This window comes from Narcine bancroftii, chromosome 10 (genome assembly GCF_036971445.1).
Source record: "Narcine bancroftii isolate sNarBan1 chromosome 10, sNarBan1.hap1, whole genome shotgun sequence".
Classification (NCBI taxonomy): domain Eukaryota; kingdom Metazoa; phylum Chordata; class Chondrichthyes; order Torpediniformes; family Narcinidae; genus Narcine; species Narcine bancroftii.
In genome coordinates this window covers 73,771,110-73,787,181 of record NC_091478.1, presented here as the reverse complement: position 1 = coordinate 73,787,181, position 16,072 = coordinate 73,771,110, and the positions used below count along the sequence as shown (strand labels likewise).

Sequence of the window (16,072 nt, the reverse complement as noted above, 5' to 3'; positions counted from 1 at the left end):
CCTGAAGGGAGGAATGTGAATAAAATGTGTCTGATGTGTGATGGTTCTTCTCTCTGCTGGCTGCCTTTCCCTGGCACAAAAAGATATAGATGGAGTCTATGAACTAACAACAACCTCGCACTCAATGTCACCAAAAGCAAGACGCTGATTGTGGACTTCAGGAAGGGAAAACCAGAGGTGTCTGATCCAGTGATCATTGGGGAATCAGAGGTGGAGAGGGTGACCAAAATGAAATTCCTATGAGTCACAATCTTGGAAGATCTTTCCTGGACCCAACACACAAATGTCATTGTGAAGAAAGCATATCAGTGCCTCGACTTCCTCAGGAGTTTCCGGAGTTTTGGGATGCCAATGAAAGCCTTGGCAAACCTCTACAGATGTGCGGTGGAAAGTGTGGTGACTACCATGGGGCATGCCTGGTATGGGGGCACCAATGTCCCTGAGCAGAAAGCCCTGTAAAAGATAATGGACACAGCCCAGTTCATCACAGGCAAAACTCCCTCCACCATTGAGAAAATCAACAGGGAATGATGCCGTCGGGGAGCAGCAGCAATCATCAAGGGTGTACACCACTCAGGATTCTCACTGCTGCGATCAGGAAAGAGGTATAGGTGCCACAAGGCACATATCACCAGTTTCAGGAACAGTTGCAACCTTTCCATCATCAGACTCCTAAATTACAGACTCTGATCAGAGGTTCATTTAAAGATTCTTACTTTGCACATGATTTATTACTGAATATTATTTTCCTGTCTCTTTTGTACATGTATCTTTCTTCGATGGTACAGTTTATAAATAATGATGAGTAGAAATTCCGCCTGGCCCACAGGACAAAGAATATCAGAGTTTATATGTGATGTTTGCACTCTGACAATAAATTTGAACTTTTAACTGATTTATTTGGAACGAGATCATGAAAAGCAAAAGAATTATGCAAAAATAGAATGTTCTCTTGTCAGTAATAGATAAAACAGTTAGATTGATGTACATAATCACATGTAAATAAATGCACGTTTAGCAATAAAATGCTATCTGTTGTTCATAGCATAAACAGAAGGTGTTAACTCACATTATTGCAAACACGTACCATACTGGCAAAAAGTTCCCCATCGTCATCACAAGCTACACCTCCTGGACTGTAGAGCTGGAACCAACCATCTTTGCCAGCCCGAACACTCAGCAAACAGGAATGGACCTGCCACGATACAATAATGAATCTTCCTGAGTTTCTGGTTTGCTTTCACCTGGCTCAGACTGACATTTAGCGATCCCATGATTTACGTTTCAAGGTTGGATCAATTTCTGGTTTGCTTTCACCTGGCTCAGACTGACATTTAGCGATCCCGTGATTTACGTTTCAAGGTTGGGTCAATTTCTGGTTTGCTTTCACCTGGCTCAGACTGACATTTAGCGATCCCGTGATTTACGTTTCAAGGTTGGGTCAATTTCTGGTTTGCTTTCACCTGGCTCAGACTGACATTTAGCGATCCCGTGATTTACGTTTCAAGGTTGGGTCAATTTCTGGTTTGCTTTCACCTGGCTCAGACTGACATTTAGCGATCCCGTGATTTACGTTTCAAGGTTGGGTTAATTTCTGGTTTGCTTTCACCTGGCTCAGACTGACATTTAGCGATCCCGTGATTTACGTTTCAAGGTTGGGTCAATTTCTGGTTTGCTTTCACCTGGCTCAGACTGACATTTAGCGATCCCGTGATTTACGTTTCAAGGTTGGGTCAATTTCACAATCAAAATCCCTTGAGCTTGTGCACACAGGGACTTCAAGGGGATGACTTTTGTTAGATGAAAATTAAGGTACGCGGTGCAAAGACAAGATAATCAAATAAGGTCAAAGACAAATAATACACTTTGTATATTAATATGCACAATCATTTCCAGATTCAATCAATGAAATGTATTAAACATAATATACTGTTTATGTGCTGTCTCCTATCATGGTTTCATAATCCATTTAAATTTTTCTGTACAGTAAAATCCCTGGTATCCGTCACCCATGGGGATTAGTAGATGCAGGATGAGATTTTCCCCCCGGTTGTTTGATATTGCGTGTTGCGTGATTGGAAAACTAACGGCAAGGTGCGCTAATGATAAACTTCCGTATTTTTTACCAATTTATTTTCCTCAACTCTTTTGCAAGTTGTTTGAGACTGCTGGTTGCTTGAATTCCAGAAAACAGGGGTTTTCCTGTATTTTGATTCATCCCAATCAGTATTATCAATGGGCCGAAAAATGTATTCTCTTTTCCAATCTATGCACACTGCAGCTTTCTCCTATAAATGTAGCTAGTGAATAGTCTGCATGGTGGGAGAAAGAGATTCTGATTGTTATTCTGGTCTGGCAGAAACTTGGCAGAACTTTTCCAGGATTGGGGGAAGTAGTTTACTTTGGGACTAATGTTCCAAAGTTATGTATGGAAAAGCACAAATTAAGCATTATGAAACCAGATATAAATCTACGCAGTCTGAAATAACCAAAAACAGTAGTAACCTTAAAAGGTCAAATTTTGTAGAACAGCTCACATGACAAGAAGACTGAACACAATGGTCATGCTTGACATGTTGTTTTGTTTTTGTTTGGTGTTTTCATTTTGATTCGTGCTTAGATAACTGACAATCCGTGTGTTGAAGCTGGCCAAAGGCAAATAGTGGAAATCTTATCAAAAACATGCCTTTAGGATTAACTTGAAAATAAAAAGGTCTGGTCATCTTCAAACCAGAGTTGTGAGCTGTCTTATTAATGAAGAGATGGCTTTCAGAAGCATCTTCTAAAAAAAAAGTTTATTAAATGGAAAAAATAGTGGCTGTCTGCTTTCATCCTTACACCAGAGAGGCATGGTTAGTACTGCAACACTGTTACAACATCAGCGATCGGGACTGGGGTTCAAACCCCGCACTCTTTGTAAGGAGTCTCTACATTCTCCCCGTGCCCGCGTGGGTCTTCCCTGAGGGTTTCAGATTCCTCCCACCCTTCAAAATGTACGGGGCCGTTGTGGGTCAATTGGGTGTCATTGAGTGGCATGGGCTCGTGGGACTAAAAGGCCTATTACTGTGGTGTATGTCTAATTTTAAAATTTAATAGTGATCCACAATAGTTCCTGTCTGATGCTGTGTTCAGCAAACGTGAAATGAGATGGCCACTGGATTTGGAGCCTCAAAGATAATAAATGAATCATATTTGCTATCAAAATGGTAATGAGGGATACAATCTGCAGTTAAGTAGACAATGGACAAATTCCACGTAGTGCAGAATGTCTTTCATACTTTGCCTACTGATTATTCTTCCATATCCTGCACAAAACCATATCTGATTATCCAGAGTACTGAACAGCATAGAGATATTATAAATGTTGGTTTACAGGCTGTAAATGTTGTTGGCAAGCCCAGCATTTATTACTCATCGCTAATTCTCCCTTGAACGGAGTCCTTGCCAGCCATTTCAATGTCACTTTGGTGGGGCTGGAGTCACCTACGGATGCCGCAGGATGAAGTGGCAAAAGGATATTAGCGAACCAGATTGGCAGTGTCATTACATCTTCCAGGTGTATAGAATTTGTTGGATTTTAATTGGCCTCATGTAAAACATGAAAGTCTGCAGACACCATGACTGAAGTCAATACACAATTCTGGAGAAACTCAGCAGGTCGCACAGTGCACTTTAGATTAAAAGATTAAGATGCATAACCAATGTTTCGGGCTTGAGCCCTTCATCAAGGTATGACCAAAATGTAGGCAGGTGCCCAAACAAAATGGTGGGAGGTGGGAAGGGCAGAAGCACAGTCCTACAGGAAGAAGCTAATAGGTGGATAAGGGAGGGAGGGCACACCAACAAACAAGGGGAGGTGGGATGGCTCTGTGAATGGAGAAGGAAGGGAAGGAGGGCTGAAGGAAAAAAGACAGAGGAATGGGAGAACGGAGAGTAAGCTAGCAGAACCCAGAGAAGTCGATATTAATATCGTCAAGTTGGAAAGTGCCTAGATGGAAGGTTAGGCATTGCTTCTCCAATTTACTGCATCCGGTGATCCTGCTGTGGCCTTCTCTACATTGGAAAGACTGGACGCAGACTGAGAAATGGCTTCGCTGAGCACCTTTGCCCTATTCACATCAGTGACAGGATCTCCCAGTGGCTAACCGTTTCAATTCTATGCCCCACTCCCATTCTGTCATGCCTGCCCACGGTCTCAACACCTCATAAGTTGGAGGAACAACTTCTAATTTTCCATCTTGGAACTCTCCAACCAGACAGCATTGAATTTGACTTCACCCGTTTCTATTTGCCCTCTCCCCATTCCCCCTCTCTTCCTTATCCCTCTGTCTTCTTTTCTCCAGCTCTCCTCCTCCTTCTCTCTCTATTTCACAGAGCCATTCCCCCTCCCCTTGTTTGCTACTGTGCCCTCCCTCCCTTATTCACCTATTACCTCATGTCCCTGCGTCTGGACTCGTCTCCCTGCCTCTCCTCCCCACCATTTTGTTCGGACACCTGCCTACATGTTGCTCATACCTTGACGAAGGGTTCAAGACCAAAAACGTTGGTTATGGCCTGTTTCGGCACCGTAGATGGTAAATGGTTATATGTATCTTTATATTTGCTCCACTCACTTTACACCTATGACTGTGTGGCTCAGTATGACAAGAACAATATCTACTAATTTTCCAACGATACGTCAGTAGTGGGTTTGTATGAAAAAGGCGATGAGTCAGCATATGGGAGCGAGATTGAAATTGGCTGAATGGTGCACCAACAACAACCTTGCACTCAATGTCACCAAAACCAAGGAGCTGATTCTTGACTTCAGGAAGGGAAAACCAGAGGTATGTGATCCAGTGATCATTAGGGGATCAGAAGTGGGGAAGGTGAGAAAATTTAAATCCTTGCGATTCACTATCTTGGAGGACCTTTCCTGGACCCAACACACTAATGGCATCATGAAGAAAGCACATCAGCGCCTTCGACTTCCTCAGGAGATTGTGAAGGTTTAGTATGTAATCAAAAACCCTGTCAAATTTCTACAGAGGTGTGGTGGAACATATGCTGTCTGACTGCATCACGATCTGGTATGCAGACAACAAAAGGTCATGATCACAGCCCAGGACATCACAGGCAAAACCCTCCTCACCATCAAGAACATCTACAGGAATGCTGGGGTTGGAGAGCAGCAACAATCATCAAGGATCCACACCACCCAGCTCATGCTCTGTTCTCTCTTGTGTCATCAGGAAAGAGGTGTAGAAGCGGGAGGAGTCACGTGATGGAGTAGTGGCCGGACGGTGAACTCCAGCCCTCTCTAGAAAAGTCGGGAAAAACAAAGGAAAACACAAAGGCACAGAAATAAAAGTTACAGAAAAGTGAGTATAAAGGTGGAAAGAAGATGGCGACAAAAAAAGAAAAATCGAAAGCAACGGTAAGAAGAGAGGAAGAGAAGACAAAAGAGGAAAAAGGTGAAGGCCTTACCTGTCCGAAGAGGCCCGCTGCGGAGAGAGAAACCCGCTCCCTCAGGTCGGTAAATAATGGACTACAAAAATGGCTCGCAGAGCCGAGTAAAAGTGCGCAACCGCGCATGCGCGATACTTCGCGCATGCGCGATGCGAATGAAAAAAAACACACCGACGGGAGGGGGGACCAGCTGGGGAGTCGATCTCCACAGCCGGCAACGACAGCTGCAGAACACCTGCAGCAAGAAGAGACCACAGAAGACAACAGAAACAAGAAAGAAGAGGAGGAAAGGGCACCAAAGAAACAACAGATGGCCAACCCAGAGGAAGAAGAAGAGGAAGAGGAAGAGTACAGTGAAATAGAAGAAGAAAAGAAAGGCAAGATAAAGGATATACTTGCTCTTATTAAAGGATACATGGAGTCATTTAAAGAATGGCAAACACAGGAATTTAAGGATTTAAGAAAAAGAATAAACAACACAGAAGAGAAAATAAATAAAATGGAGATGACCTTAACAGAAATGGGAAAGAAAATGGACAAGATGGAAGAGCGGGCAGTAGCAGCAGAAATGGAGGTAGAAGACTTAAAAAAGAAATTGGAGAAATCTAATAAAAAAACTAAAGAGACACAAGAACTACTAGCTCAAAAAATAGATACAATGGAAAACCATAACAGAAGAAATAACATAAAGATAGTGGGCCTTAAGGAAGATGAAGAAGGCAAGAATATGAGGGAGTTTATAAAAGAGTGGATCCCTAAGACCCTAGGATGTCCAGAACTACAGCAAGAAATGGAAATAGAAAGGGCACATAGAGTATTGGCCTCTAAACCACAACCACAACAAAAACCAAGATCTATTGTAGTAAAATTCCTAAGATATACTACAAGAGAAAAGGTACTGGAGAAGACAATGGAAAAAGTAAGAGAGGGCAACAAACCACTGGAGTATAAAGGGCAAAAAATCTTCATTTATCCAGATATAAGTTTTGAACTCCTAAAGAAGAGAAAAGAGTTCAATACAGCAAAGGCGATTTTATGGAAGAAAGGGTATAAATTTATACTAAAGCACCCAGCGGCATTGAAAATATTTATTCCAGGACAACAAAACAGACTATTCTCGGATCCAGAAGAAGCACGAAAATTTGCAGAACAATTACAAAAATAGACTGAGGGAGGAAGACGGGTAATGAGAGTTAAAATGATCACGATTGATATGTATGTGGGTAAAGACAAAAATAGACTGAGGGATGAAGACGGGTAATGAAGACGGGTCATTTTTTAAAAATTCTCTCTGTATTGCACAGTTTGTTTACATTTTGTGCATGTGGTAAATCACTGTTATTCCATGATTGGCTGCTACCGACTGGACAGGCCTCCTGAGACTGATCCTACCCATAGCCCCTTGCATTGCCACCCTTTTATTTTTGCTCTCATCAGTCAAGGAACTGGATGGTTGTTTGATAGTGTTCCGGTCTTTAGCTTTGAAAAACCTGATTGTTTCACTACTCAGTTTTTTGTGAATTATTTATGGTACATCAGTGTACATTTTTACATTGTTTAGTTTTGTTTGCACCACCAATAAATGGTAATTCCAGCCCCTTTTCCACTGGCACAATTGTCCCAGGAATTTACTGGGACAGGGTCCAGTAGAAAAAGAAAATAGTCAGCACGCTGGCATCAATGACGCCATTTCATGTCGGGGATGGATGGCCTCTACCCCTACTCGTATCCCCAGCATCAGCTGATGCTGGTGTGCCGATTAAACCAGTGAAGAAAGGACAGCAGAAAGTCACCCGTTTCCAGTTGAAGGAAGAACGCTCCAATCCCCGTGGATGAGCATGTTCAATCGAAAAGCAGTCACTGTCCCAGTTAAAGGTGGAAATAGCACAAATGGCTTCCTATCCCAGGACACTGCACGGCCAATTAATTGGATTGCCAATGGGAAAAAAGTGGTTCTGCCTCACCCACAGGAAATCATGGTTGTATGAACTGTGCCAATAAATCTAAAATCTGATAAATTGCACTGTTTGACCTGTTGAGTTTCTCCAGCATTGTGTTTTTATTTTAATTCCCCACCTTTGATTGGTTGCAGTATTGTACAATATACTTCCCTGGAAGTAGTTGTTCCTTCTTCTTCACTGGGTCATAAACTCTCAATTAAAGAGCAATTCACCACAAGAACTGCAGTATTTCAAGGCTAACGGCTCAGTAATAGCTTGCCAAGTGTCGTTCAAAAGAGGCAATAAATTGCTGGCCTTGCATGGATGCTCGCTCCTCACACATAAATAAAACATTTTTTAAGCTCTCTCAGTAAAAACCCAAAAATGCTGGAGGAACCCAGCAGGTCACTCCTGCCTGCTTTTTGCTCATGCCTTGACGAAGGGCTCAGGTCCGAAACTTTGGTTGTATGTCTTTACCTCCTGTGGATGCTGCGTGGCCCGCTGGGTTCATCCAGCACTTTTTACAATCACCGCATCTGCAGACTTTAGCGCTTCACGCACTTTTGCTCTTAAGTCACTTTATCCTGGTCTCTGCTTATTTCTCTTGCCCCATTCGGCACTGAATGCACTGCTCGAACATACACGCATTGGTTCAGACTTGGCACTGTTCAATAACAATACTTTAAGTGGTTAAGGCAGCAGAAGCGACCTGTTCTGCTCAGACACATTCTAAATTTCCAGTACCAAGTGCTATGCCCTTGGGGGAATTTAGGTGTAAGTAATTAAATAAATCTGGTCTAAACAGTGAGGAATGGTAATGCATCCACTACGAAAGGTCCATCTGGTTCAATAATGTATTTCTGCCATCGTCACCCTGTCCATGTGACTTCTACTGAAAAGGGACATTGAAATTTTAAGGGAAATAGTAACAAATAATGGCTGCAGTCTATTCTGGCCAATTACAAGCAGAATATCTCCTCAATACAAAATACAGTTAAATGGTGTCAGTAAAAATATGTTGAAAACTATTTCACTGGCGGTATAAATCATTCTTATCATTTAGTCATCCTAAAATACCAGTGGGCAAACATTTTAAGGCCTTTTTCCATTGCAAGCTGCAAGAAATCTAAATGTTCATTTCCAAATATTGGTCCTTTTACCGCAAGTCATTTGACAAAACATTTTATAGATCCTACTCACCTCTTGTCTGGGATCTTCTGCAAATCTTTGAATAACATACTTTAATTCTCTGTGGAAAAGTACAAAGGTAATGATAAAGTTATAAGAGAGTGTTATAACAGTCAATAGGTACAACAGAAATGTGAGATTGGATAACATGCCTGAAATGAGAAAATCTTGATCAGAACTACGTTTACACTGCTTATAGCAAGGGAACGTGAAATAAGAAATTTTAGATCTCTAGATTATGAGACATTTGACCAAGACCTGCTTGATTTTAAATATTTTCAAGTAAAGGTCTCCCGTTGCAAGTTCACACGACTGGCATCCTTGCCCAAATAAAGGCATCTCAAACCATTTTAAAGGGTCAAAGCAAATTTATCAGAAAGATATCCTGCAGAGAGGTGCCAGGCAATGCTCATGGTGACTCACTGTTTGCCTTACGACAGATAAAAGTTAAAGTGTATAATGTATATTACATTTTCAATGTATTATGTGATAATAAAAGGAACCTTTCAGTTTCCTTTGAAAGCCATTATGCTTCCCTGGTAAACATACATTACACTTGACAGCTGTAAACTTATCCAGTCAGGTGAGTACTCAGGTACTATATAGAACTCAATTAACATCAGCGAGTTGCTGCATTTTTAAAGAGTTTTCATCAAATTATTTATGTTTCAACTCAAATGACATTATTTTACTGTGTCAAAGCAGCCTTTTGTACGTTTTCAAATAGATCATAAAATCATTAGTCACATTTTTAGAATGTAACATACATGAAATTCTTTAACTTTATCTACTATAAAATTACTATACATCTTTAAGTATATTTTCTTTTGAATATTGTGAGGCTAAACCATTTCAGTATCCAACGTGACTGAAAAAATATACTAATGCTCAGAAACAGTTTGGAACTGTTTCTAAGTTCTGTAAGCATTATTATTCCATAAACCAATAACACTCAGTTTTATTAAAACTACATTTTAAATAATTATCCTAGTTGCAAATATCATACAAATTACTGAAGTACAGTGTGCCTGAGATTGTCTCATCTCGGAAGCTAAGAAGGGTCAGGACTGGTCAGTACTTAGAGGGGAGTCCTCCTAGGAACACCAGGCGCTGTAGGTTTCTGTGAGGGGCGCTGGACAAATGGGCAACTCTACCTGCCTTACGATAGACAAAAGGTAAATAATTTCAACTGTGTTACATTCAAAATGTAGAATTTCGTGACAATAACAGAACCTTTACCTTTACTTGTACCACATAGCAACTCTACTGATAGAGAAGCTATTGTTTAATTTTAAGTGAGGCACAACCTTAGCAGCTGAATAGCCTTTTCATGACATCAATAATCAAACATCTTAATTATTCTACTTTGAGAGATTCCAAGCCCATTTAAACGAACAATGTACATGTACCTTTGTGGTGGGGGGGTGGGGAGGGAAATCACTTTATATCATCCAACTAAGGGACCAGTTTCAGGTTAAGCTACTTTGATTATGGAAATATTTAGTTTGAATGACAAGAATGAAGCTGATGTATACGTTGCTATTTAATACGTCACTGACTTTGGGAATATGAAGGTTCGCAATGATTAATTTCAAACGTCAGATGGGCCAGATTTGGCTGCACATTCGACATTGTGAAGCCTGGCCCCGGGATTCCAAAAAAACTTTCTGAAATGGACATGAAAGGAAGTGCATTATAAGGAACACAAGAGTTTAAATTTTTTTAAAATGTATTCATTGGATCTGGTACCACCAACACAGGTTATAAAGTGAGAAATTAAACAATACATCTTCGATAACAATGTCAATATAAGGTAAAAAAAAATTACTTACTTTGTGAACTTAACATGTGCGAGTGCCCTGTTGATAGAATGCAGAGAGATCTTATACATCTGTTCTTAGCACCACCACATGACATTTATTGGTTAATTTGATAAGCCATTTCTACAAACAATTCATGTTCCAATCATGATGTGGTAAATTCATTAAAAACATCAATAACTATGTGTTTTTTTTTCTAATTGCCAGTGGTTAACTTTTTAAATAAGTGATGGGAAAACATTTGTGAAATAATTACATCATTCACTGATTTAGCAAACATCTTTGTGAATTTTGGAAAGCTATTTCTCACTTGCTGATGGGGAAAAAAACGTAATAAACAATACGTATTCCATTTTTCCATCACTTTGTTCAACATCTTCCACTGAAATACGCTGTTTAAACTGAACAAAACATATTACGAAATGGGGTGACGGAGGCAGACACAGCATAATTTAAGATGCTCTGGGGATTACACTTTCCAGCCATTCCCATAATTCTGAATCCCAAGGTGCAATCCTAAAGCACTGTACAGCAGGTGTTACATTTCAAATTGATCCCCAAATTAAACCATGCAGATTTAGAAATGTAATATTAACTACTTGTGAACCACAAATAATTGAAGACATGAAAGAAAAAGTGCAGAGATTATTCTATTTAAACAAGAATGCTGAACATTTTCTCTTGTGGTCTTGAGCCCTTGAATTGTGCGGAGGGGACTTGGCTCATATGTCGCAAGGCCTCTGGTACCCTGAGATGCAGGGACGGTTCACTGGTGTGGAAACCGAGCCGTTGAATATTTTTAGTGTCGAGACGGATAGAATCTTGAGAAACTGAAGGTGGGGGTTACAGTTATGAGGTCAAGGAGTGAATGCAGACATGATCTTTCAGACAGGTTAAGCATTAGCCCATGAAATGGAATATCAGGTTTAACAGGCTGGGTGGCTAAATCGTGTTTCTATTCCATCTACTCACACTGTAATTTTGAAAATTAAATCCTTTTATATCATTAAGTTGTTCATCAAATCCCATATCAAGTTTTGATTAGTTTCAGAAGACTGCAAAATCCAGTTGTAAAACCAGATGAGTAAAGTGTACACCTCCAAAAAGACATGAGAGAAAGATGAATGCATTCAAATTTAATTGTAGCTAAAGAGCATTTTCCATTTGGTAAGTGACAATTTAATGTGAACTTAATGCATATTTTACCTCTCCAGTTAATGAGAGTATTTCAGTGATCAATCCCTGCTGCCTTTTACTGCAAGTGGGAGCATCCATTATGAAGACCAACAAGTGCATTTTACTCAATGAATTCCAAGTAATTGATGGAAAAATTGCAGTTTTTCACAAAATAATATGCATTTTCCCAGATAGCACAGCCATTATTTAGGAATTATTGCCTTGCCCAGCTGTCTCTGCTCTCTGCACTGAGGATCTCCTCACGTGCGAAGGGGTCGTGCAGGTCAGGGAAAATACAGCAAAGCATGTCACGAGATTGACCCTGAAGACCAATCCACAGGTTAACACTGATGTCTGGGCATATTTTAAATGGGACTGAGTGTGGAGGATTTCAACTACCCTGCTTGATTTTCCAAGGATGAAGAATACTTAAAAGATATTGTGGAATGCATATTTTAAAACCATTTCAGAGTTGGTATTTAAGGACTATAGATGGTATTTATATTCAATGGACCCAATAATTCCTCAAGTAGATATCCAGTACAAGACCATAGGATTAGACCATTTGGCCCATTGAGTCCACCCTGTCATTCCATCTTGGCTGATTCACTTTCCTTTTCAACCTTATTCTCCTGACTTCTCCCAGTAACCCGTGATTCCAAACCTATCTCTCTCTCAATCTTAAATATCCCAATGACTTGGCCTCCACAGTCGTCCGTGGCAACGATCCATCACCCTCTGGATATAGAGATTCCTTCTCATCTCTGTTCTATAACGATGTTTTTGTATCATGAAGCTGTGCTCTCTGGTCCTATACTCCCCTACCACAGGAAACATCCTCTCCACATCCACTCTTTCCAAGCCTTTCAGTATTTGATGTTTCAACGAGATCCTCCTCCCTCATTCTTCTAAACCCACTTGAGTACAGTCCCAGAGCCAGAAAATGCTCCTCCAATAGTACCCTTTCATTCCTGAGATTATTCTTGTGAACCTCGTCTCAACCCTCTACATAGCCAACACATCCTTTGCAATTTTGAACATGTTCTCTCTCTGATCTTAATCTTTACTCATTATTTAATATCACTGCAGATTAATTAAATTCACCTATTTACCAAGAGGACACATTCCTGTCTGATTATTTTTATACTGTGAATATATTATGTACCATAATTATAATTACTTTATCCCATTCCTTTCAGATTATTATTTTTTTCTCTTGTATGTGTCACGTGTTTTGTGTACCTGGGAAGCTGCAGCAAGTAAGACTTTCATTTATTTCATATGTATATTCCATTTGAGTATATGACAGGCTTCCAATGGTGGGAGGGTCAAGGACAAGAAGGCGCAACTTCAGTATTGAAGGGGGTCCCACTTAGGACAGAGATGCGGAGGAATTTATTTTGCCAGAGGGTGGTACATTTGTGGAATTTGTTGCCACAGGTGGTTGTGGAAGTCAGGTCGTTGTGTGTATTTAAGGCAGAGATTGATAGGTTTTTGATTAGCCAGGGCTTCAAAGGTTATGGGGAGAAGGTGGGGACAATGGAGCTGTGGGAAAATAGATCAGCTCTTCAATGGTGGGGCAGACTCGATGAGCTGATTAGCTTATTTCTGTTCCCTTGACTTAAATTTGAACTTACAAATTCATTCAACGCAATAGATTCATACAGAATTACAAAGTGGAAGGAGGCTAGTTAAGATTGAACCAAGTAGAAGCAGTCTACCTTTCAGCACCTGGTCCATATCCCTGTATTCTTCAAACACACATTGGACTGTTTCAATAAGAGTGAATTCCAGTTACTTACTACCATCCGCCACAAAAAGTCCTTATTTACCATCTAATCCTTCTACCAATTACTTTAAATTTGTGACCCCTGCTTTTTGACCTTTCTGTTCAGGAAACGGGTCCTTCCTGTACTTGGGACCTTCATATTTTTGGAACCTAAGAACTTAAGAAATAGGAGCAGAGGCCAGACACCCAGCCTGTCGAGTCTGCTCTGCCATTTCATAAGATAATGGCTAATCTGACCTTGGACGCAGCTACTCACCTTTTCACTATGACAATTAATTCCTCTACTGTGCAAAATTCTATCTATACCTTAAATATATTTGATAGGGCAACCTCTGCTGGTTCCTTGGGCAGAGAATTCCACAGATTTGCTATTCTCTGGGAAAAACAGTTCCTTATTGTCTCTGTCATAAATCTACTCCCTTGAAGCTTGAGGCTAATTTCCCTAGTTTTCCTCTCACCAATGGAAACAACTTTTCTGTCTCTACCTTATCTATCCCTTTCATCATTTTATGCTTCTCTAAGATCTCCTTTCGTTCTTCTGAATTCCAGCGAGTACAGGCAACTGAATCTCTCCTCATGGGCTAACCCCCTCTCCGAAATCAACCTGGTGAACCTCCTCTATATTGTATCCAGTGCCAGTGTATCATTCCTCAAGTAAGGAGACCCGAACTGGGCACAGTACCGCAGGTGTGGCCTCGCCAGTACCTATACAGCTGCACAGAACCTCCCTGCCCTTAAATGGAATCCCTCCAGCAATAAACGACTACAGTCTATTTGCTTTTTTGATTACCTATTTCACCAGCACACCCAGATCCCTCTGCACAACAGCAGACTGCAACCTTTCAGCTTTTAAATAATAATCTGATCTACGATCTTTTTCTCTAAAGTGGATGACTTCATATTTACCAACATTGTATTCCATCTTCACAAATCTCCACTCTTATAGTTGACTTACTTTAAAGGTTTTAAGGAAAAAAAATCTTAAGAAGCTGTGGAAGGATACTCGAAGGTCTTTCACTCATTAACCTTCCATTTCCCTTGATGCATTTCTCTGGATAGTAAACACACAGAAATGCTGGAGGAACTCAGCAGGTCTTGCAGCATCCATAGGAGGTAAAAAGATAAATAACTGAACCCTTAGAACCATAGAACCACGGAACACTACGGCATAGAACAAGCCCCTTCGGCCTTCCTAGTCTGTGCCAACCATTTTTTTTGCCAATCCCACTGACCTGCACCCAGTTCATAGCCCTCCATTCCACTCCCATCCATGCACCTGTTCAAATTCTTCTTAAATGTTAAAATTGAGCCCACATTCACCACCTCAGCTCGCTCCACAGTCCCACCACTCTCTGTGTGAAGAGGATCCCCCTCATACGCCCCCTAAACCTTTCCCCTTTCACTCTTAACCCATGTCCTCTGGTTTGTATCTCTCCTACCCTCAGTGTCTATCCCCCTTATAATTTTAAATACCTCTATCAAATCTCCACTCATTCTTGTACACTCCAGGGAAAAAAGTCCTAACCTATAACCTTTCCATGTACCTCAGTTCCTGAAGTCCAGGCAACATCCTAGTAAACATTCTCTGCACTCTTCCAATAATTTACCTACTACTGACGACAGGTTTACAAGTCTAATAATTTTCTGGGTTACTTTTGAAGACTTTTTTAAACAACAGGATAACGTGAGCTACCTTCCAATTCTCTAGCACCACATTTTAAATATTTGGCTAAGGACATTTTAAATATTTCTGCCCTTGCAATTTCTACACTAACCTCCTTCAAGGTCTGAGGGAATATCTCGTCAGGTCCTGGGGATTTATCCACCCTTATTGGCTTTAAGGCAGCAAGCACTTTCTCCTCTTCCTTTACAGACTAATGTGAGGTTATGTGTCTGAGAAGGGCACTGCCAGACCTCATTGCTTGTTTTTCTTTTTTTCCCATGACTCTGTGCCTATTTCCTGAGGGAATACTGATGAAATATTTAAGACCTTTCCCATCTCTTTTGGCTCCATACAAAGCTGACCACTCTGATCTTCAAGGGGACCAATTTTTTTCCCTTATTATCCTTTTGGTCTTAATATACCTATAGAATCTCTGAGGATTTTCCTTCACGTTGTCTGCCAAAGCAACCTTGTGTCTTTTTTTAGTCTTCCTGATTTCTTTCTTGACGTTTTTCTCACATTTTTTACACTCCTCAAGTACCTCATTTGCTCCATGTTGTCTATACCTGCTCTACACCTCTCTCTTCTTCCAAACCTATATATACCTCGAAAACCAAGGTTACCTGCTAACCTTGCCTTTAACCCTGACAGGAACATACAAAGATAGGGATAGATGAGAGGGGGGGGGAGTAACAGAAACTGGAGAAGTTGATGTTAATGTCATCCATTTGGCGGGTGCACAGACAGAACATGAGGTGTTGTTCTCCAATTTGAGGGTGCTTTCAGTCTGGCAGTGCCCTTTTCAGATACCTAACCTCACATTTCCTGGGATTAAATTCTATTTGCCAATTTCCTGCCCTAATGCTTAGCTAATCACCTTGTAGTCTACGTCAAATATACTGTCCTCATTGACACCCCTCTCCCAAGACTCTGTAATGGCCTCAACAATAGCTGGTTTATGATTGTTTCTGTATGTTTTACCACAGAAAACAATCTATTCCTGTTTGGCCGTGTATGTTTGCTCACCTGGATCATCAGTAAAGCCAGT

The 16,072-nt window shown here is 40.7% G+C and overlaps 1 protein-coding gene across 7 annotated transcripts in view; it reads right to left on the bottom strand.

Annotated features, from left to right (window-relative positions):
• cmip (c-Maf inducing protein) overlaps positions 1 to 16,072 on the bottom strand; it is a 260,745-nt gene that overhangs the window by 35,219 nt on the left and 209,454 nt on the right. For 4 of the 7 annotated variants that reach the window (XM_069901342.1, XM_069901344.1, XM_069901349.1 and 1 more), the window contains 3 exons: positions 10,409 to 10,435; positions 8,589 to 8,637; positions 1,070 to 1,195 (listed from right to left, as the gene is read on the bottom strand). In XM_069901342.1, the coding sequence (XP_069757443.1) occupies positions 1,070 to 1,195; positions 8,589 to 8,637; positions 10,409 to 10,435 (202 nt within the window). The remainder of the gene's footprint in view (positions 1 to 1,069; positions 1,196 to 8,588; positions 8,638 to 10,408; positions 10,436 to 16,072) is intronic. The other 3 variants (XM_069901343.1, XM_069901346.1, XM_069901345.1) reach the window with 1 other exon arrangement.